We start from the raw sequence: 24,424 nt of genomic DNA, 5'->3' as shown, positions 1-24,424 counted from the left end.
TAGTATCCTTACATGTGGATGAAGAAGGACACCACTTCTACTGGGACAACATATCCATCCTACGACAAGCCAAACAGAGACATGCATGAGAATTCCTCAAAGCATGGCATTCCAACAAACACATTGACATGGATCCCATTTACCACCCCCTGAGAAAAAGAACAGGAAATGACATCACCATAGGAAATGACATCACCACAGGAAACGATGCTTAATCAGGAGGCTCACTGAAGATGTTACCTAGTATGGTGACGAAATGTCTGAAAACAAATTTTCCAGATCAGCCAGCAAACCTACATCCACATCTGGCACTTTTCAGTATTCAGTGGCCCCCTCATAAAAAAAGTCCGAAACCTTGAATCTCCTCTCCTATTTTTCTAATCGACCTGTTCAGAGATGTCATCACACACCTCTGGTGCAGGTAGGACTTGAGCCAGGGTCTCCTGGACCAGGGTTAGGGACATTAATGCTACATTACCAGAACCCCCTTAAATCTCATGAGGTTTTGCTTCACTTAATCTAATTTAGCCAATTGTTTTTGTAATTGACCTGTTCAGAGATGTTATCACACACCTCTGGAGCAGGTGGGACTTGAACCAGTGTCTTCCAGTCCATGGGTAGGGACACTACCACTGAGCCACAAAACCTCCCCTTGAATTTCCTACCAAATGTTTCTTAATGGTTTGGGATAATTGCTCTTTATTGCTGTGACTTTATCGGTTTTCAGTCTGAATAGAACTTGTATTTCTCACATATTAGAGGTACTATCACTACTGAAATACTCCTGCTCAATGAAGGCATATTCATCAGTCTTGCCTTGTACATTAGAAGTGAAGTAACAGCAAAAGTGTAAATAGAAGTGCGCACTCTGTCAAATGGGATGCTAATTCATGACGTTTCTGTAATAATGAGTTGATTTAAAATCACAGAGTTATCACAGCACAGACGATGACCGTTTAGAATCATGCAATGCGGAAACAGACCCTTTGGTCTAATTCATTCGCGCTGAACAGATATCCTAATCTGAATTAGTACCATTTGCCAGCATTTGGCATGTATTCCTCTAAACCATCCATATTCATATACCCACTCAGATGCCTTTTAAATTGTAACTGCACCTCTATAAATTCTTCTGGGAGCACCTTCCATACACGCACCACCTTCTGCATGAAAAAGCTACCCCCTTAGGTCCCTTTTAAATCTTTCCCCTCTCACCGGAAACCTATGTCCTCTAGTTTTGGATTCCCCTTCCCTGGGAAAAAGACCTTGCCTATTTACCCTATCCATGCCTCGAATGATTTTATAAACCTCTATAATGTCACCCCTCAGCCTCTGACTCTCCAGGGAAAATAGCCCCCAGCCCATTCAGCCCCTCCCCATCACTCAAACTCTCCAGTCCCAGCAACATTCTTGTAAGTCTTTGCTGCACCCTCTCAAGTTTGACAACATCCTTTTTATAGAAAGTCAACAGATTGTATGCAGTACTCCAAAAATGGCCTAAGCAATGTTATGTATAATTGCACATGACATCTCAACTCCTATACTCAATGTTCTGACCAATGCAAGCAAGCTTACCAAATACCCTCTTCACCACCCTGTCGACCTGCGACTCCACTTTCAAGAAACTATGCACCTGCATCCAGAGGTCTCTTTCCTCAGCAACATTTCCCCAGGACCTACTGGTAATTGTGTAAGTCCTGCCCTGATTTGACTTTCCAAAATGTAACACCTCACATTTGTCTAAATTAAATTCCATCTGTCATTCCTCAGCCCATTAGTCCATCTGATCAAGGTCCGTTGTAATCTGAGATAATCTTCTTCACCGTCCACCACACCAACTATTTTTGTTTCATCTGCAAAATTACTAACCAAACCTCCTATATTCACATCAAAAGTTTGCACGTTCTCCCCGTGTCTGCGTGGGTTTCCTCCGGGTGCTCCGGTTTCCTCCCACAGTCCAAAGATGAGCAGGTCAGGTGAATTGGCCATGCTAAATTGCCCGTAGTGTTAGGTAAAGGGGTAAATGTAGGGGAATGGGTGGGTTGCGCTTCGGCGGGTCGGTGTGGACTTGTTGGGCTGAAGGGCCTGTTTCCACACTGTAAGTAATCTAATCTAATCTAAAATCTAAAATCATTTATGTGGATGATGAAAAGCAATGGACCCAGCACCCAGTACTTGTGGTACACTATTGGTCACAAGCCTCCAGTCTGAAAGGCAACCCTCCACCACTACCTTTTGTCTCCTACATTCAAGCCAATTTTGTATTCAATTGGCCAGCTCCCCCTAGATGCCATGAGATCTAACCTTATTAACCAATCCACCATGTGGAACCTTGTCAAACACTTTACTGACAATGTCTACTGCTCTGCCTTGAGCAATCTTCTTTGTCACCTCTTCAAAAAACTCAGTCATGTTCGTGAGAGACACTTTCCCACACATAAAACCATGCTGACTATTCCTAATCAGTTTTTGCCTTTCCAAATACATGTAGATCCTGTCCCTCAAAATTACATCCAACAACTTACCCACCACTGACATAAGGTTCATTTGTCAATAGTTCCCTGGGATTTCCTTACAGCCTTTCTTAAAATAATAGCATCATGTTAGCCAACCTCCAGTCTCCCAGCACTTCACAGTAGCTGTCAATGATACAAGTATCTCAGCAAGGGGCCCAGCAATCTTTTTACACAAAGTTCCAGGAAACACCTGATCAGGTCCCAGGGATTGGTCTACCTTTATGTGTTTTAAGACCTCCAACACCTCCTCTTCGGTAATATGAGCTCTTTCTTAAGATCTCTATTTATTTCCTATTTGATGCATTGGGCCTGGTTTTGTGATGAAGTGTTCAGGTGGGTGAGACACCCGCCCTGCCAATGTAACTAACTGAACCCACTGTGTGCCAATCAGCTCAATACAAGCTGGTGGGTGAGCGTGGGCAGGTTTCTCAGCCTATGTTAAGCCTTGCTACTGGTGTCCCAGTCACCAGATGCTGCTCACCAATCAGAGGCCGGCAGCTTCTATATCCTAAAGACTGCTGGTCAAGGCCTATACTACAGGGGCGGGCAGTGGCAGGGAGAAATCCTGCAGTGAGATCTTTATCCCTTAACTGACTTTTATCCTCTCGTCATAGGGTGGGGAAGTGATGTCAGAGAGGTCGGAGGTAAGGACAGATTTTGGCTTCCAGAGATCACCCCACCCAGTGCCTCACATTTTCCCCCAATCTGAGCTTCAGATTGCACTAAGGATTGAGACAACTGGGGACACAGCATCCCCCAACCCCCACTCAAACCCAGCTGCTGACTGCCCTGGTTTCACAGGCTGAGAATTGAGCCATTTTCTGTGGCCATCATGAAAGCAGCTAGTCAGGGAGGTGGCCATGCATGGATCGCTTAAAAGCTTTAATTGAAGCAGGTCATGAAAATCCCTCATGGACTTCTCACCCAGCACTGAATTAATGAGGTGATGAGGTGGGAGAAAGTTATCTCTTCAGGACTAACCTGCCCAATTATTTGCCCTTTTCACTACCTTCATTATCGCTGTGTTGACCTTTCTAAACAGAAAATAATGTACTGCCACTCTCCCACCCCCAAAGTCCTGCATATACGAAGGCACTATCTGAAAATGAAGAGAGTTCTCCTGGTGTCCTGACTACTATTTATCCTCCAAAGAAATATGATTTGGAGATGCCAGTGTTGGACTGGAGTGTACAAGGTTAAAAATCACACAACATCAGTTTATAGTCCAACAGGTTTAATTGGAAGCACACTAGCTTTCGGAGCACCGCTGTTGAACTATAACCTGGTGTTGTGTGATTTTTAACTCCAAACAAATAGATCAACTAGTTAATTATCTAACTACTGTTGTGAAACCCTGATGTGGATAAGTCAGCTGCTCTTTGGGCTATATTGAGGTTGCCATAAAATCCATTTCCTGACTAGAAGGAACACTGTCTGTTTATTTAAAACAACTGGTTGACAAATGTTGAGGTTGAACTGCCATAGGATGCATGGGCCTCAAGTAGAACTGAGGCAGCACAGGCTACAGTATCTGTCTTAACCTAGTGACTATTAGTGAACAACCCAAGTAATGACTTACAATTCTGTATTTTATTGACTGGGAGACACTTTGGGGAATATTGAAGTTATGAAAGGTGCTATACAAAGATAATTATTTTTCTTCCTTCTAGGCTACTGTTTCCTGTTTCCAGATGGTTAACACTGAGCTTCTCACTGTTGAAGTACTGAATTAAGTTACTGTTGTTTTGCATTTTTAGCTATGTATTATCTTGGTTTCTTTGTCATCCTTAGGTTACACTATTAATGTGCTTATATTTGTGTTACTAAACCTTTTCTCTGCAGCTACTTTATTTGTAATGCTCATTCTTTACTCCATCTTCGATAAGTTTATGAATATATTTGGGGTGTTTATCCCAAGCTTGTTGTTTTAAAGTACAGATGCGTTTTAAATACTTAGCATGTTGTACTTCTTTTACCTGAAATATGATAGAACTCTTTCCTTGTATTGATTTGCTTGGATTATTCCCTCATTGCTTTGAAGTCCAGCCCTTTATAAATGTAAAGAAAAAATCCTTCCTATCTTTGGAATTTCAGGATTGCAGATCATATTGAATTGAATCCTTCTGTGTTTGGTGTCCCACAGTGTTTGTTCTCTGTATGTTGTTGGGAATAATTTGTTAAAAGATAAGAATTGTTTCCCATACTTCCCACTGGCACTGGGTGAAGATGTAGCCATGCAGTACATTTTCCAAATCTGGGGAACATGACTTCATGTTGTCTCTCAATCAACTTTGAGACGGTTCTCTTCAATTTATACGTTAAAGCCTTATCTTTAATTCTGCGCTACTATTTGCCCAAACCTGGAAGAAAAATCCTTTCATGTTCCCTTTAATATGAATTACTCAATCACCGGACAGACAACTCTGCAAATATTCACACACCTGGCTATCCATATTTGTAAGTGATGACCAATTTATACATTTAGGCCTCATTTTCCATCCCATCAGTTGGTCCTGTCTATGAAATGCATTTCAATGAGTTTCTCCAGAAGCAACTTCTAAATCCATGGCTTCCAGTGCCTGGCAGGGCAAACGGCAGCAGATATATGGAAACATTACAATTGGCAAGTATCCATCTCAGTCATCCAACACCCTGACTTGAACATATGTTGCTGCTTCTACATCATCACTGTGTAAAAATCCTAGAGTACCCTACATAAAGACATTATGAATCCCTTCACCATGTGGACTGCAGAGTTCTAAAAGAAGGCCCGCAACTGCCTTCTCAGAGTCAACTCAGTTTGTACAATAAATGCTGGCCTTGCTGACAATAACTGCATCCCAAGAATTAAGTTTTGAAAAAGTTAATACCTGGGCAGCACTGGTGTACTCAATAGAGAAACACAGTTACGTTTTTTTTTAAATTGGTTTGATTTATTACTGTCATATTTTTGTTTAGTGGTAGTCCTGGAGCCTCTGAATGAGGAAGTTGAGAGTTCAAGCCCTACCCAACTGAGTGTCTGTAATATAGATTAACACTAAGTTGCAGTACTAAGGGGGAGCGTCAATGTCAGAGGTGCTATTTATTGAATAAAATGTTCAACTGGGACATTTTGCTTGTTTAACATTGTTTAAACATTCCTGAAGAAGGGCTTATGCCCGAAACGTCGATTCTCCTGCTCCTTGGATGCTGCCTGACCTGCTGTGCTTTTTCAGCTCTGATCTCCAGCATCTGCAGTCCTCACTTTCTCCTAGTTAAACATAAGACAGGAAAGCATGTGCTTTCCTGATTGACTATTTAATTTGTTCCATTTGGAATCTTGCTTTGCAAACTCAAGTGTTTTAATTAAACCTACAAAACCTTCTGGGAGGTGCTGAGGTTATGATTAAGTCGATTTCCTGACTAGGAGGAACACAGTGTGATAATGGCATTCATGTAATATAACCAGTCTCCACATGTTGAGTTTGAACTGCCAAAGATGTGTAGGTGTCAAATAGAACTGACAATCAGCACAAGTTTACAGTACCTTTGCTCACTTTGTGACTACTGGCCATTTAAAGTGGCACCCTTTTCTGGTAGCTATTTAGCACTTTAGAAAGGGAATAGTCAACGATGACCACAGAATACTAGTTAAATGCTACTGGTGGGATGGATAGAAGTGGAGGAATTTGTTTAGCCTCCTTAAGCATAACAATAGTTGGTGGGAAGCAAAAACATAAATTCTGAGGAAGGGTCACTGGACCTGAAACGTTAACTTTGATTTCTCTCCACAGGTGCTGCCAGACCTGCTGAGCTTTTCCAGGAATTTCTGTTTTCGTTTCTGATTTCCAGCATCCACAGTTCTTTTAGTTTTTAAATAATTAGTGGGAAATCCTTTAACTTCTGTCACAGATAGCTATGTTTTTGTTTTATTTTTCTGGTCCCTATTTTTAATGGTACTATAGCACTGAGGTGCTCAAAGCTGTGCCTAAAGAATCTGTCTGCTGGAATGATCAAATTTTAACCGCTGAGTGAGTTGTGTAGTGCGGCTATTAGAACAGATTATGGGTCTGACTGAGAATTGTAGAGGAGACTATAGAAATAGCAGCTATGCTGGATTTCCTTTATGTTATAAACCACAAATCTACAAAGTGAGCAATTGTACATTTAAATACAATGTCATGCTCAGATCCACTAATTCATCATTGCATGTCTATTACAATCTAGAATGCTGCAGTGTGCAAGAAAGAAGTGCGGCAGTGGGGATTTACAGAGTAGAGTTGGATTGGCTTGGAAACAGAGGTTTAAAATGAGTTAATGTGCCTACCTTCCCATTTCATGATAAGCTTTGCAAAGGCTCCCTCCTGGTACCTACTCTTGGTCAATGGGAATATAAGCTCAAAGTATCAGGGGGAAGTTCTCCTGATCTTTCTGTAATTAACTTTAGCAGGCGGCAAATCATCTGGAACATGCTGTGACTTATGTTGAATGTGTTAAGAAGAGAAAAAGGTGTGTTCCAGTTATCTAAAAGCCTTTCCCTTTGGTGAGGAAGCAGCTGTCATGTTTCTGGGTTTGAAAGTGCTCTTGTCTGTCAGCGTTTCAGCTCTGCTCTCAACTCATTCAACCTGGGAAGTTCCAGGTAAACTGTGCACATGGTTAAACTCGGAATTCTTGGCTGGAATTGCAGTTCATGACAATTTAACATCGTTAAATGTTAGACCCACCTATCCCGCAAGGGATTCTCATCTGTCAGCTTCTGACCATGTTAGCAGTTTCTGGTGTTTTACTTTGCTGCCTACGCTGAAACCATTCACCTTGGCAGGTTACAAAAACCCCCAAAATATCTAACTTCAACATATGTCCAGAAAACCATTGCTGGACTTATTTTAACTGTGAACAGAATACTTAATTAGAATCATACCTTGTTATGCTTAAGGAGGCTAAACAAATTCCTCCACTTCTATGGTGATGGTGTAGTTGTAATATCACTTGATTAGTAATCCAGAGTATCTATTACTGTGGTGGCAAAGTTTAAATTCCACGATGGCAGATGGTAGAATTTAAATTCCATAAAAATTAATGAAAAGCTACACTAACGGCAACAATGTAACCATTGTTGACTGACATTTCTGTCTCATTCATTAATGTGTTTTAGGGAAGAAATTGCCCATCCTTACTTGGTCTGCTCTCCATGGGACTCCAGACCTACAACAATGTGGTATACTCTTCACTGTCCTCTTAAAGGGCCCCATCACACCACTTGGTTCAAAGCCAATTAGAAATGTCCTAACCAGCAGAGTTAAAAATCACACAACACCAGGTTATACTCCAACAGGTTTACTTGGAAGTACTAGCTTTCCTTCCAAGTGCTGCTCCTTCATCAGGACAGCCACCCGATGAAGAAGCAGCGCTCCAAAGGCTAGTGCTTTCAAATAAACCTGCTGTGGACTATAACGTGGTGATGTGGGATTTTTAACTTTGTATACGCCAGTCCAACTCCAGCACCTCCAAAACATGACTAATGTACCTCACACTATGGACAATTTAGCATGGCCATTTCACCTGACTAGCACATCTTTGGATTTGGGATGGCATGGTGGCTCAGTGGTTAGCACTGCTGCCTCAGAGCACCAGGGACTCTGGTTCAATTCCCACCTCGGGCGACTGACTGTGTGGTGTTTGCACGTTCTCCTTGTGTCTGTGTGGGTTTTCTCTGGGTGCTCTGGTTTCCTCCCACAATCCAAACATGTGTAGGTCAGGTGGATTTGCCATGCTAAATTGCCCATAGAGTGAGGTACATTTGTCAGGGATAAATATAAGGTAGGGAAATGGGTCTGGGTGGGTTACTCTTCAGAGGGTCGGTGTAGACTGGTTGGGTCGATAGGCCTGTTTCCATACTGTACAGAATCTAATCTAACCAGCAATGCTGATGTACATGAACAAATAATATAAAAAGACTTGTACTAACTTATTAAATGTTGCTATACAGTAAAACACAATACTTTTAAATATTTAGATTTTGTGCCTTAACTTGTCTTTTTCAGGTCAAAGAACAAAACCCTTTTCATTTCTCTTAAATTCAGTCCATTTACTGCAACATAAGGAAATATGTATAATTCTACTCCATTTGCTTTTTGTTAAAAAAAGACACTGTTTTCCTGTGTGTACAGGACTTACATGTTATACACACAGGTGCAAAAATCCAGCTTGACGTTAAATGTTCTTGACTCCAGCAAGGTGGCAAAAATATGGCGGGGTGAGCTTTCCATTGTTGTTTAACCTTTCAATGCTCCATTGCAAAACCTGAGGATGGAATTCTCTAAACACTCAGGAAGGTAGAAGCAGAGTATTGGTACAAGCCTGCTTTACTGCTGAACGCTTGGAGCAGAGTCCGGCTATTCCAGAGAAATCCCCAGATCAGGCCGAAGAAAAACATTCTTTATTTCATGAGCTGACGTTGAAAACCTGCCCTCACACTGCCCCACCTCTATCCCTCAATAACAATCCTTCCAGAATTGATTGTCAGTTGCCTTTTCAAATGCCAGCACCACTAAATAGCCCACGGGAATATGGCATGTATGAACCAGAGATGGGCATTGAGTCCCTCAAAGCTTTTCCACCACTGAACCATGGCTGACCTGAACCTTAAATCCATTTACTTACCTTTCCTCCAAATACTTTGATACTGAACTGACAAAAAAAAACCTCTCAGTCTTGGAAATACTAGATGACCCAACATTCACAGCTTTCTAGGGGAGTAAGTTCAGCACAACTGCCTGTTTGTGAAAAACTCTCAGATTTTGGCTTATCCTAAATTGTAAGGTTACATTGCCCTTACTCTGGATTCTTGCACCAGGGTTAATAGTTTCTCAACCGAGTCAAATCCATTCATGTTCTGAACAATTGGCTTCTCCCTCAATCCTCTAAGCTCGAGGAAGCACAAGTTTCAGGATTTGCTCAGGGCCAGCTCAGAAACACGGAGCTGAACTGCCATTCTGACAACTCTCTCAGAACGCAAAACAGTCGTGAAAAGGCAAACAAATGCCCCCTTCCACCTCCTCACAACAGTCAGCTAAACATAAAGGCCCTGATAGCTGCTGTCAAACAGTAAATGCATGAGGTTAAGATGCTGAGTGCGCAGGGTGCCATCTAGGTTGAGATAGGCTGGCAGATGGGTAAGGGCAATATGCCAGGTCAGTAGGGGGCCAACTGGGAAAGTCATGGGGGTGCCAGGATGCAAAGTGGTGAGCGGCCCAGGTAAGTGATGCAGTAATTAGGGGTAGATCGGGGTGAATGGGAGAAATCAGGTCCAGAATGAAGCAGGGAGGGTGGGTGTTTGGGACTGGTGGGTGTTGGGAAGAGGCATTTATGGGTTGGTCATGTTTGGTCCATTCAAGCAGTATAGATATTTGAGGTTAAATCATGTCTGGCTGTTTTTTCCTGAATAATTCTTTTACTTAATTTCATTGAAACTCTCCGAATTATCCAATTAAAATGGAGACTTTTGGTAGGTTCCAGGCAGAGAGAAATTAAATTTCTGAAGCAATAGCTTCAGACTCTGATATAATGGGGATTCCTTCGGGAATCCGTGTGCATCTCTGAGCTATGTTGCAATAACGACTGCCTGGCCATCAGAAAATCCAGACCTGCTGTTTACCTTCCTCCAAGACTAATACATCCTTGCAGTAGTCAGTGTCCGAATTGTATGCAACCCTCCACATGAGGTAGGTCTAAATTCATCTGAAGCATACCTTTCTTCACTTTGTATTCGAGCCCAAGTTGAGATATAGGTTAATAGTTGCTCAGGCAGCATCCGAAGAGCAGGAGAGTCGACATTTCAAGCATAAGTTCTTCATCAAGATCAGCTCTTCTTCATTCCTGATGAAGAGCTTATGCTCGAAACGTTGACTCTCCTGCTCCTTGGATATTGCCTGACTGGTTGTGCTTTTCCAGTGCCACTCTTTTTGACTCTGATCTCCAACATCTGCAGTCCTCACTTTCTCTCGTATAGGTTAATATTCCATTCATCTATTTAATTTGCGTTGGCTCTTTGCAATTTGTATGTCTTGACTCCCAAATTCCTCTGCTCACTTAACAAATGGTCAGATTTATTGGTTGGGGATCCAAAGTTGATGTTTTCATATTTTCTCTCAGTAACATCCATCTGCAGTTGTTTTGATCACTCACTTAATCTGTGTGTAACACTCTGGAACTTCCTGTTCCTAACCATACAAAGTACTCTGCTTCTCAATTTACTGTCATGCCAAAATTTAGATACACTATTTCTTATTCACTCATATTTATATTGTAAAGGCCCAGTTAAGAATTCAATTCTGGTCTTGTTGCTATTGAAAAGATGTTGTGAAACTTGAAAGGGTTCAGAAAAGGTTTACAAGGATGTTGCCAGGGTTGGAGAGTTTGAGCTACAGGGAGAGGCTGAATAGGCTGGGGCTGTTTTCCCTGGAGTGTCAGAAGCTGAGGGTGACCTTATAGGGGTTTATACAATCTTGAGGGGCATGGATAGTGTAAATAGACAAGGTCTTTTCCCCAGTGTGGGAGAGTCCAAAACCAGAGGTTTAAGGTGAGAGGGGAAAGATTTAAAAGGGACCTAAGGGGAAACTTTTTCATGCAGAGAGTGGTACATGTATGGAATGAGTTGCCAGAGGAAGTGGTGGAGGTTGGTACAATTACAACATTTTAAAGGCATCTGTACGGGTATATGAATAGGAAGGAGTTAGTGGGATATGGGCCAAATGCTGGCAAATTAGACTAGATTAATTTAGGATATTTGGTTGGCTTGGACGTGTTGGACTGAAGGGTCTGTTTCTGTGCTGTATAAATCTATGTCTCTAAGTCTGGGGAACACTACTTGTCACAAACAGCCTAAAAGATAATTTATGCCCCTTATTTCTAATTTGTCTCTTGTGGTTATTTAAATATCAACAACAAGGCTATTTTCCCTCTTGCCCCATTTGGTTGCCTAATACTTCATGTCTCGGTTTGTATATCTAATTCTGTGATTCTGATCTGCCTCTTTCTATTCCACTGACTCTCATGATCTGACATCATTTGCACATTTGACCATTTGCCATGGAGTTTCTGAATCTAAGTTACTTTCATAAATTGGAAGTGGTATGGTTTAAAACCAATATCTCAATACCTCCCCAATTCTGGCATCATCCCTAGAATGAGTGCTCCCTTTAATATTCTATTATCCTAAAACATAGCTTTTACTACATCATTAAACAAACTTCCTGAAAAAAAGATCCAGCTTTGCATATTTGCATAATACTTACAGGGTCATTATCATCTTAATGGGCAGTATGCAGGTTGGTTCAATTCCTGAAACCAGTTTCTGAGCATTCCTCTGTAATAGTGTTGGTGTTGGCTCCAGGGAGAATTTTATACCGCAACAGATGTAACCATGTGCAGAATTGTGATCTTTAGCAAAGGGCTTTTCATTTTAACGCTTTTTGTAACTGGAAAGCTTATAGCAGCTGATATAATTAGAACCGATTCGAGAGATTAGATTAGTTAGGGAGAGATTAGGTTAGGGAGAGATTAGATTGGTTTCATGAAACATCATTCTCATCATTACTCTCTTTCCACCTTTTTGCTAAAGTTTGGTCAGTACCATTTTTTAGGTGTGCTGATTGCAAGTCAAGAGCGGGAAAAAAAGAGGGCTTTCAAGCTCCTGGGTTTGGCAGTGGAGGCAGTGGGCAGTTTCCAGGGCAATAACTTTTTTTATTCATTCACAGGATGTGGGTGACACTGGCTAGGCCACGGCTAATTTCCCAAGGGGCAATTCAGAGTCCGCTGTGCACCTGGACTCACACGTAGGCCAGCAGTTACTTTCCTGGAGGTTAAAGATCCCACAACACCAGGTTGTAGTCCAACAGGTTTATTTGGAAGCACTAACTTTCTGAGCGCTGCTCCTTCATCAGGTGGTTGTGGAGTATAAGACTGTAAGACACAGAATTTATTGCAAAAGTTTACAGTGTGATGTAATTGAAGTTATATATTGAAAAAGAACTGGATTGTTTGTTAAGTCTCTCATCTTTTAGAAGGAACACGTTGGTTCATTTCTTTCGTATGTAAGTCACAGAACTTTTTCAAAGTTACATTCTCAAGTGAACTTTAACAATTGGTGTCATGTCGGCCCAGATAATGCATTTAAGCTGAGAGGTGCCCTGTGTGAGACCGTCTCTGCCACAATGGTCAGACTGATTCTAATCTAAAAAATAAATTTACAGAATCTTACATGGATTCATGCAGTTTTTGAGCAAAATAAAATGTAATTCTGCAAGTACAAATTCACCCCATAAACTTATATGTATGCGTGTGTGTGCATGTGGATGTGTGTGTGTGGAGGTAGGTGGTTGTGAGTGTCTGTGAGAGTGTGTGTATGTGTGTGAGTGTGAGTGTAAAGGGGTATAAGTCTGTGAGAGGGAGCGTGTGTGGGAGTGTATGTGTGAGCGTCTGAGAGAGGGCCTGCATGAGTGCATGTGTCAGTAGGAGTGTGTGTGTGTTTGAAGGAGTATTTGTATATGTATGTGTCTATCTGTCTGCCTGTGAGTGTGCATCTGTCTGGGTGTGTCTTAAACTCCACAACCACCTGATGAAGGAGCAGTGCTCCAAAATCTAGTGCTATCAAATAAACCTGTTGGACTATAACCTGGTGTTGTGTGATTTTTTGACTTTGTACACCCCAGTCCAACACCGGCATCTCCAAATCATGACTTTCTCTAAAGGATATTGAACCAAATACTATGACAAAGTAATAGGAAGGATGTGGAGGCACTGGAACGGGTGCAGAGGAGGTTTACCAGGATGTTGCCTGGTATGGAAGGAAGATCGTATGAGGAAAGACTGAGACACTTGGGGCTGTTTTCATTAGAGAAAAGAAGGTTTAGGGGTGACTTGATTGAGGTGTACAAGATGATTAGGGGGTTAGATAGGGTTGACAGTGTGAACCTTTTCCCGCGTATGGAGTCGGGTATTATAAGGGGGCATAGCTTTAAATTAAGGGGGGGTAGATATAGGACTGAAGTTAGGGGTAGGTTCTTCACTCAGCGAGTCGTAAGTTCATGGAATGCCCTGCCAGTAGCAGTGGTGGACTCTCCCTCTTTATGGGCATTTAAGCGGGCATTGGATAGGTATATGGAGGATAGTGGGTTAGTATAGGTTAGGTGGGCTTGGATCGGCGCAACATCGAGGGCCAAAGGGCCTGTACTGCGCTGTATTCTTCTATGTTCTATGTAATGAGTTAAGAGCGGGGAAGGCCAAGGTGAAAGAGAACAGAGGTGGGTGGGGGAGGAGAAGCTTTAAGTGAGTTAATTTGGCAACAAAGTGTTATTTACTGAGGCGGATCACTACCCTTGCTGACCAAAATCAGACAACTCATGGCACAAACTGGGCAGCAATGAGAGATAACGGCTGCAACATCCAATAGTTGTATTCTATTAATTCACAGGATATGAGCATCACCAGCTGAACCAGTATTTCTTACTGATCTCTAATTGCCCAGAGGACAGTTAAGAGAAACCCACGTTGCTGCGGGTCTGGAGTCACATTTAGGCCAGACCACGTAAGGATGGCAAATCTCCTTCCCTAAAGGACATTAGTGAACCAGATCATTATGACAACAGGGTCTGTTAGGAGCATGAGTTACAAAGGGCCTTGGAGAAGAGAATATTCTGTGAGATTTTAATTAGGATCAAACAGTCTCCCACTGAAAACCCCAGTGCGCGTGTGGAGAGACTTCGTGGTTGATATTGAAAGATTTGGTCGAAAGATGGAGGACAGCAGGATAACAGTATACAGTGTGACCTCACGAACCTCCTTCTGAAAGGCTCTAGCCATCATTCTGTAACCGTTGGGTATTTTTCACAATGAAACGTTGGACTGGGATGAGTTGATCTATTGTGGTAATGTGGCCCGTGGACAAGACCGTAAAGACCTTACTCTTGAAGACCTGAAAAAGCTAAGGTAGATCATAAGACCATAGGAAATAGGAACAGGAACAGACTCTTTGACTGCTCAAGCCTGTGCTGCCATTTAGTTGGATCATAGACTTCTTTCAGCACAACCAACCCATTTTCTCTTACTTATGGTCCCCATATCAGCTTTACTTTCTCCCTAGGTTACCATCCATCCATCCCTTTGTCTCCCCAACTGTTGTTCTTTCACTTTGGACTCCATTTCAGTCTATCCACTTACTCCTTTCCTTGCATTCCCCCATGTATTCAGTCCATATACTACCTTTTCCTAGCTACTATCTGTTCTTAATAAGAATTACCTGTCTTGCAACATTAACTCCCTATTTTTCTCTCTCCACGGATGCTGCCAGATCTGCTGGGTTTCTCCGGTAATTTCTGTTTTTGTTTCAGATCTTTAACATCTGCAATTCTTTGTTTTACCAAAGTAGTTCAATGTGAGCGCAAGTTCCGTTAGGTGGGCGCTGACAATTTGTCCTCATTGTAGAAAGGAGCAAAGACTTTTCAGACATTCAGGTGGGAAATGGAAGCAGAGGGTTTGTCCATGGTGGAAAGAAGACAGCTAGGTCCAAGAAGCTGCAAAATTACTGGAGCATGTTCGAAGAACTGTGGATGTAAGAGGGGGAAAGAAACTGAACAAGGGGAATAAACAAAACACAATTGAAATAAGAAGAAGTCAGTTCAATGGGGAACAAACACGCTGCAAAAATGGGTCCAGCAGGACAGCGCTGTCGGTGGATCTTGGAAAGGGATTTAAGGCTATCTGGCGATGAGGTTGGGTGTCATGGAGAGAAGATCTCCAGGGAGGATGAGATCTACAGCAATCTTGGGAACAATGGTTTGATGTTTTAGTGGTGAGGTCAAGGTCCAGGAGTGAGTTAAGAGGAGTTGTCAGTGAATTGGCATTCAGCCTTCATTTGGAGAGGTCCATACCCTAGACAGTAACAGCAAATCCATTTCAGCAAGGACAGCTGCTTCCTCCTCACATTAACATACCTTTTCTTTTTATCTTTTTACTATTGTTTACTGTATTTGCAGGAATATCCAAACCAAACTTCATCACTGAGTTAATATTCATTTGCCTGTGGCCTCCTTAACTTCCACAAAAGTTGGCATTGGAAGAATTTCATTTCATAAGCTCCTATTTTTCATCTGATCTATTACTGAAGATCAGAACAACCAGTCTGTTGTGGCGTAATAATGGACAAATCAAGCTTCCTCACACTCATTCACAGTGGATATTAAAGGCAGAAAATGTTAATCTCAGTGCAAAAGCCAAGAAGTTGAACCACGAAAACAACACTAAAATGGGGAATGGTTCTGTACATGTTGCAATCAAAATCTTTCTCATTAACTTCTATATAAAGAATTTTAAGTGTTTTTTTTCCAGTGTCACCAACAGGGAACTAAAATATCACAGACAACACATAATATATCAATCCTATGACACAAGCACTTACACAGAACTGAGCATAAAATTACTAACTGCTGCAGAAGACCACAGGAGTGCAATACCTTGGGGATAATCCCATTATAATTGAAGCATTCAGGCACTTTTCACAGTTAAATACATTGGTGCTTAAAAGTCATAGAATGGAATGTAATAAAAGAGGCTATAGTGGATCAGTGCAAACTTAAACGTGCTTCCAGTTGGGCATTTCAATGTAGAATATATTATCACTTGTTTTAAAGATTACAAGAGAATTTGATCATTTTTGGGATTGATTTATGTTAGTCTCTGTGAACAGGGGGATTTCTTACGTAAGCCAGGCTTCTGTACTATTAACGTATTAACAACTGATAGATGGTTATTAAGGTTGTGTAGAGATTCTCATAGTTCTGTTTTACCATGGTTTTGCACAGCTGTAAAGGAATAGTTACTGTAGATGGGATGGCTTTGTGTTATTCCTGCTTCAGGTAAGGCTGCTGCCATTTTCAATCGATGCTTCACTTGGACAGTAAAAGTGTTTGTCTTTCGATATTCATAGTTTCAAAAGGCACCATCCACAATCCACCCAAAGAAAGCAGATATTGTTTGGCCCAACCAATTGTGTTTCCAGTTCTCTTTAGGCCACTGGAGACTAGGCAATGAGGTTACAGATTGTCATTAAAAATAATTCTGCTGCTGCTTCTGATCCACAGTTCCTTGTGGATGCCTAGTTTTGAGTTTCAAGATCTATCCCAATTTACAAATGGTAGTGCAATTAAAAGATACACAGTGTAAAGCAGTTGGTCCAATAGCAGTTGGTCCAAAGATTAAGAGAACGGGATGTGTCTCCAAAACTACGTCCAAAAGCAAGAACTGCAACCGCAGTGTTCTGAATTCTTAAATTGCTTTGGAAATATCAAGAACTGACAATGACAGACTTAGAACATCATAAGCAATTGAACTAATTGATACCGAAAAAATTAGTCTTTTTAATGTTTAAATGAAACTATAGAAAATAGAAACACTGAAGATAGGAGCAGGAGGAAGCCATTCGACCCTTCGAGTCTGATCCACCATTCAGCACAAAATGGCTGAGCATCCAACTCAATCGCTTAATCCTGCTTTCTCCCCATAACCTTTGATCCTATTCGCCCCAAGTGCTATATCCAGCCGCCTCTTGAATACATTCAATGCTTTGGCATCAACTACTTCCTGTGGTGATGAATTCATTACCAGGAACATTCTTCCTGCAACTACCATGGAATTTTATACGTCTCTGTGAGATCTCCGCTCACTCACTTACCTTAAAGCAAGTGATGCTGCTCTTAGTGATATATTATTGTTGGGCAGCTGTTGGGATCATAGTCAGGCTTTCTTCCCTTACTTATTAGCTGGGGAGAGAGTCTGACAGTGCTTTGCTGTAAAAGCCAGGCTCTTGTGTGTGTGAGGGAGGAATGTTGGTCAGGAGATGGGAGACCTTCCTGGTTTTCTTTAATACCCTTGATGTCTAATTGACAGCAGAGCATTTGATAACAATGTATTTGGAAGAAAAGGTAATGAATCCATCCCACAGGATTTCATTGAAATGTCAATTTAGGCTAACATTCAATGTGTTGTGAGAGAAACAGAATTCATTCACAGGGATTATTCAGATAAATACAACACGATTATATTCTTGGTGATAGAATTTTTTTTATATAGCAGCAACATTTTAAAGGCATCTGGACGGGTATATGACTAGGAAGGGTTTGGAGGGATATGGGCCGGGTGCTGGCAGGTGGGACTAGATTGGGTTGGGATATCTGGTCAGCATGGATGAGTTGGACCGAAGGGTCTGTTTCCGTGCTGTACATCTCTACGACTCTATGAGTAAGTCTTCAAAGCTCTTGAAGAGGATAGTAGTCATGCGTTCTACTTACAGCTGACTGTGAGTTTTGATGATTGGCACTGAGTCTTTGCAGCTTTAATTAGGTTTACAACCTGCCCTTGTAGTAATTTCTCTGCGCTAAACAACTTTAGACTTTGACAATGGGCAGTTGTCCTGTGATTCCTGTAAACACCGAGCAACTGACATGAGACAGCGTAGCTGCAAACAACGTTAACAAGCTGAAATAGATACAGACCTCCTTCGCCTACATTCTTAAAGTCAGTCAGGAAAGTTTTGGGTTTCCAATGCAACATAATACATTTGCTTGCTTGATAGTATAAAGCAGCAGACATACTAACCCATGTAAGAGGAAAAGTAGCTAATTTATGGTTAAGTTTAGCTGTGCTTATTTACCTGTCCTGGCTGTTCGCAGGCAGTCTGGTACTTTGCCTGTTGGCACACTTCTTTCACTCTTTCATACTTAGGAAGGTAATTAGTTTGTTGTGCATCACCAGCTCCCTCTTCTTTCTTACGGAGTAATTTGCTGGAAAGAAAGGAGTAACAAAATTTTCTCGTGAATTGGAAAAATGAGGCTTTTTACACTTTGTACTCGGCAAAAGCAATGCCCAGTTACAACATAGCAGCATAATTTCAATTAGGAGAACTTCTGCCCAAAATATCAACTTTCCTGCTCCTCAGATGCTGTCTGAACTGCTGTGCTTTTCCAACACCACACTCTTGTCTCTAATCTCCAGCACTCACTTTCACCTAGGCAATTTCCCATGGCCAATCCATCTAACCTACACATCTTTAGACTGTGGGAGGAAACTGAAACAGCTGGAGGAAACCCACACAGACACGGGGAGAATGTGCAAACTCCACACAGACAGTTGCCTGAGGCTGGAATTGAACCCAGGTCCATAGCGCTGTGAGGTAGCAGTGCTAACCACTGATCCACTGTGTCATCCCAAACATTTTTCTTATCCTTTTCTCAAAAATGTGTGGCTGATCCCTCAACCATGAGCAGGCAGAAAGAGTGTTCCCCTCTCCTTCAGCATTCCAGAGGTGACGCTCCATTCTACTGCCCTGTTACCCCTAACAACCCCCATCCTCCCTCACAGCACCTTCTGATACAAGTGCAGGAAATAAAGCACCTGCCTCTCTGTGCAGATCTCCCTGCACTTCTTCTGAGGTGAAACAGAAATGGGTTTGCATTCTTTCAATTTAAAACAATGTATCCTCTATTTGCAAAGTAGTTTCTTCTAAATTGGGGAAACAAAATGCAGGTTGGTATCACTGGAAACCTCCATTTGGACTACACCCATCAGCTTCCTCCCATTTCAATTCCCAGCTCCATTCGGATTCTGTCTTCTTTTTCCTAAGCCTCCTGTACTGTTCCACTGAAGCCTGAACTGCAATGAAGAAATACCATCTCAGCTTTTGATTCACCACTTTACAAGCTTTCAGACTGAGTTCAACTACTACAGATCAGAAAATCTCTACCTCTATTTCCCTTAATGGTTTCACTAATTTCATTTACACCTAACACATGCTTTTTCTCAATACTTTCTCCTTGAGTTCCACCACCATCCTTGCTGACAAATATGCCTGCCTTTCAGATTTTTACAGACGTTTCCAAACCCCATTTTCCCACCTCTATTCCTGTCGTGAACCTATGACTCTTTTACGTTTTGATAAAAAGGTCATTGACCTGAAACATTAACTCTGTCTTTCTGACCATGGGAATGACACCTGACCTGCTGAACATTTCCATGAATTTTCTGGAAGGGACTCGTTTCTTTTCGATAAAATGATGAATTATTTAATGCTCGCTTCTACATCATAGAGTCATAGAGATGTACAGCATGGAAACAAACCCTTCGGTCCAACCGAGGCATCTGATTAGTCGCAGATCAACATGACATTCTGCTTTCCAAAAACAAAAGGAACATGCTTTGTATTGGTGAATATACTTTATTTCTAGATTTAATATACTGACACACTTGTCTTGATGCTGTAACCAGAGAGAGAGAGAGAGAGAAAGAGAGAGAGAGAGAGAGAGAGAGAGCAAGAGCAAGAGAGAGTGCAATAAGTTTTACAGAGCTGAATTTATGTGATTAACCTCCAAAGTAATCTGCTGGAAACATGTTAGCTGATTAATGCACATTGTCTAAGTGAAACGACTACAAACACAGAGAGGTGAACATTAATTTTCTGCCAGTAAGACATATGTTACCCTTCACCATGTTAAGATAATTGATGTAAGTTTCAAGAGGTAGCCACTAGTCCTCAGGTAAGAAGTGTATGCGGAATCACAAAGACTGGAGGAAGAAAAATCAATATCTATTACAGCAGTGAGTCCAAGGTTTAATGTTCCTTTCCTTGGGCTTGGTTCTCATCAGTGCTCAGCTTTTTTTTTGAGATGGTGAGTCGCAGTCCATGGAATATGTTGACATTCAGGAAACTGAGAGCTAATCATAATTATGTCTCTGTCCTTTAGATGGATGCTTTGATTTGTGAAGTTGCTAAAATGCTCACTTATAAAGCAGGAATTGGGAATATTATGCCACAGAACAGAGTGGATGATTTAAATTTGTTGCTGGTGAAGAAAGTGGTTTCTCACATATTATTGACAGGGGCTCATTCTAACTCAGCAAGTGATTCAACAAAAGGATAACTCCACAAAGAACTCAAACTAACGTTAGTGCATGTTTTGCTATTTCCTTTGGCCTTTTGAGCATTCTTGACAAAGCGGTGACGAAAATGTATTACATAGTTGGAGCAAGCTCAACATGAATTAATAGAGGCAGCTGAAGAGATATCACCGAGACAACTATTGAATTCTGCTGATTCTGCTTTCATCTCCTTATAGCTCAATCATGCTTCAGTAACTTATTAACTAGCTTCACCAACTCCATTCGCACGCCTGATGGGATAATCATGGTGGCTCAGTGGTTAGCACCGCTATCTCACAGTGCTAGGGACCTGGGTTCAATTCCAGCCTAGGGTGACTGTCTATGTGGAGTTTACATGTTCTCCTTGTGCCTGTGTGGGTTTCCTCTGGGTACTCTCGTTTCTGCCCACAATCCCAAAGATGTGCAGGTTAGGTGAATTGGTCATGCTAAATGGCCCATAGCATTCATGGGTGTGTAGGTTAGGTGAATTGGTCATGCTAAATGGCCCATAGCATTCAGGGGTGTGTAGGTTAGGTGAATTGGTCATGCTAAATGGCCCATAGCATTCAGGGGTGTGTAGGTTAGGTGAATTGGTCATGCTAAATGGCCCATAGCATTCAGGGGTGTGTAGGTTAGGTGAATTGGTCATGCTAAATGGCCCATAGCATTCAGGGGTGTGTAGGTTAGGTGAATTGGTCATGCTAAATGGCCCATAGCATTCAGGGGTGTGTAGGTTAGGTGAATTAGTATGGAGGAATGGGTCTGGGTGGGGGACTTGTTAGGCCAAATGGCCTGTTTCCACACTAGACATTCTATTCTATTCTAAAATGGTTGTTAAAATAAATGAGAATTATTTGGCAAAAGTTGTCTTATCATACAATTCTTATAGCAGCTATTGTAATGTAAGATTACATCTCTAATACTGAGGAAAAGGTTATTGAAGTGAGGATTGAATCAACCTGATAAGAACATACAAACTAGGACAGGAAGTAGGCAATTCTGCCCCTGGAGACTGCTCCACCATTTATTATAATAACAGCCGATCTCATCCCAGCCTCAACTCCACTTTCCTGCCTACTCTCCATAAGTCTTCAATGCATTACTAATTTTAAAAAATCTGTCCATCGCCTCCTTAAACGTACTCAATGTCCCAACACCGTCTACACTGTGGGATAATGAATTCCACAGATTCATTTGAGAGAAGTAATTTCTTCTCATCTCCGTTTGAAATCTGCTACCCCTTATCCCAAAACTATAACCTCTCATTCTAGACAGCACCACGGTGGGCGGCACGGTAGCACAGTGGTTAGCACAGCTGCCTCACAGCGCCTGAGACCCGGGTTCAATTCCCGCCTCAGGCGACTGGCTGTGTGGAGTTTGGACGTTCTCCCTGTGTCTGCGTGGGTTTCCTCCGGGTGCTCCGGTTTCCTCCCACAGTCCAAAGATGTGCAGGTCAGGTGAATTGGCCATGCTGAATTGCCCGTAGTGTTAGGTAAGGGGTAAGTGTAGGGGTATGGGTGGGTTGCGCTTCGGCGGGTCGGTGTGGACTTGTTGGGTCGAAGGGCCTGTTTCCACACTGTAATGTAATCTAATCTAATCTAAAAATATATAACAGAGGATGCAAAAGCCTATTAGTTAGGTTAGACCAATTGAGTGTTATCTTTTTGCGGATTATAGTTGCCAAAGCTTGAGAAATAAACATATGTCTACTATGCCTATCTACATTTACTTTGTATATCTTCTTTAGTATTTTACATACCTCAATGAGCTCTCCTCTCATTCTTTGAAACCCAAGAGATTGTAGGCCTAAACTGCTCAATATCTCGGCATACGACAAACCCCTGATCTCTGGAATCAATCTAACGAACCCCCTCTGAAATGTCTCCAATGAAACTACACCCCTCCTCAAGTCAGGGGACCAACAAAGACAAATGCAAAACAAAACTGACTTGCTTGCTTTAAACCCTTCCTACATGTTGTTTCCAGGGAATCAAGAGAGATTAAAATTGACTCCACTAATGTTGTTAACTGGTCAGCCTTTTAAGGGTGCCTAATCTTAAAATAAAATTACCCATTTACTTCTCAATCTCTGGCAACTATATTTAGCAAGAAGATAACACTGAATTGGTCTGACCTAACTAATATGCTTTAGTAATCTTTGTTATGTTACCAATTAATCCTGCCATCTTAACCTGCCAACTAAGATTTGAAGGTTATTCAACAAATTTCAGTACGAACACTGTTACCTGACTTCTTTGATCACTGGCACTCAGTAGTTTGTGGGAGGTTGGTTAGAGACAAAATAAAAAACTGAAAGAACTCAGCAAGCCAGGCAGGTGGAGCACCTTCTGATGCTGCCTGGCTTGCTGTGTTCTTCCAGCCTCCTGCTTGTCTACCTGTGGGAGGTTGGTGGCAGTTTCCTGTCTCCTAAAACATTGGCTTGTCCATGGGGTTGTCAAAGCCGTTGGGCATCACCCGGTGTGTTTCAGGAGCAGCGGTCTGGGGTGGCAGTCACTGTCATTATTACTTCAGAAGCAAATAGTGAACTGAGCAGCTGCACAACCCACACAGCCATGATTTCTCTGGACTCTCTTCATAGCCAGCCAAGCTGCTTGTTTCTGCTGATCTCTTCCAATGCACTTCCAAACATTCATCCAGCAGAGGCCACAAACCTCAGTGACACAACCTCCTAGCTGTCAGTGTCAATGTTCGCCACCTTCACATCCTCATGTGCAGATGTCTTTTGTAGTGGAGGCTTGGATTCCCAGAGAATTGTGACCCTGTGGCCAATTACTGAAGAGAGGGTTTTGTGCACATGGGCCTCATCCAGCCAGTGAACATGGCTGAGCTAGGTCAGATGTCATTGGCTTAGTGTGAAGAATGTACATTGATGGAATCAGCTTGCTGAAGGATTTTTGAATTGGTGACCTTGGCCAAGGTTTGTGTCTGATAGAGGTAACATGGGAAATATTTTTCCCAAGATGTCCAATGGGAGTGGTTGTGATAGGAGGTGATGGCTGAGTGGTATAATCTCTAGACTATTAATCCATAGACCCAGGTAGAGTTCTGGGGACCTGGGTTTGAATCCTGCCATGGAAGAGAGTGGAAGTTGAATTGAAAAAAATCTGGAATTAAGGATCTAATGACAACGATGACACAGCTGTGAATCATCATAAAAGCTCAGCTGGGTCACTAATATCCCTTTAGGGAAGGAAATCTGCCATCCTTACCTGGCCTGACCTGCATGTGACTCTAGATCCGTCAAAATGCAGTTGATGCTCAACCTGCCTCTGGGCAATAAGGGATGGGTAATAACTGACTCCCACATTCCGTGAGTGAATAAGAAACATGTTGTTACAAATGCTGGTACAGGTTCATGATCTTTGCATTGTGCGCATCCTGGGGCAGAGACCCTTTGCTACAGGAAAGAGCTGAGGAGTTATCCTCTAAGTCTTGGTCAATATTGGTGAAGTAACTGCAAACATATTGAAGCTTGTTGTTTAAAACACATATGATCACCATTCACTCTCAACGCATGGACTAGACCAAGGGATTTCCTCACGGGTCCTTCCATTTTGCCACTGTAACTTGGCTGGAGATGCAGCAGACAGCTCAATGATAGCTATAAATAGAATTCCACTGCACTTCTAACAAATGTACAATGAGCAGGATATTCTGAGCCTGGTTATTAAATCACAAATAGTTCCTTGATAATTAGAGAAGATGAAGGGATTGAAAGTTCATGTGGCACTCTTAATGAATACTTCTCTCAGGGTATTAACTCCAGTGTATTTTCCCCTTTGCCCATCTGCAGGCAGAAACCCAAGATCATGAATGAGGAATGTCTGCCTCACTAACATATCACTTCAATGACTTCCAGTCTGAGCAATGATATTACATCTGCTTTTAAAAAAATATAGAATGTAATGTTCTTCCTGCTCTGCTTCTTTAATGATTCAATA

At 41.9% G+C, this 24,424-nt stretch overlaps 1 protein-coding gene across 2 annotated transcripts in view; it reads right to left on the bottom strand.

Moving 5' to 3' along the window:
* Positions 1–24,424, bottom strand: part of sulf1 (sulfatase 1) — a 388,338-nt gene that overhangs the window by 37,285 nt on the left and 326,629 nt on the right. For both annotated transcript variants that reach the window (XM_087985955.1, XM_087985956.1), the window contains exon 12: positions 18,202–18,331. In XM_087985955.1, coding sequence (XP_087842081.1) covers positions 18,202–18,331 — 130 coding nt within the window. The remainder of the gene's footprint in view (positions 1–18,201; positions 18,332–24,424) is intronic.

The sequence above is a fragment of the Chiloscyllium plagiosum genome, unplaced genomic scaffold, assembly GCF_037043375.1.
Source record: "Chiloscyllium plagiosum isolate Xiang-an unplaced genomic scaffold, Cpla_swu_hap1 HiC_scaffold_4, whole genome shotgun sequence".
Lineage (NCBI taxonomy): Eukaryota > Metazoa > Chordata > Chondrichthyes > Orectolobiformes > Hemiscylliidae > Chiloscyllium > Chiloscyllium plagiosum.
This window is presented reverse-complemented; position numbering and strand designations above follow the sequence as displayed.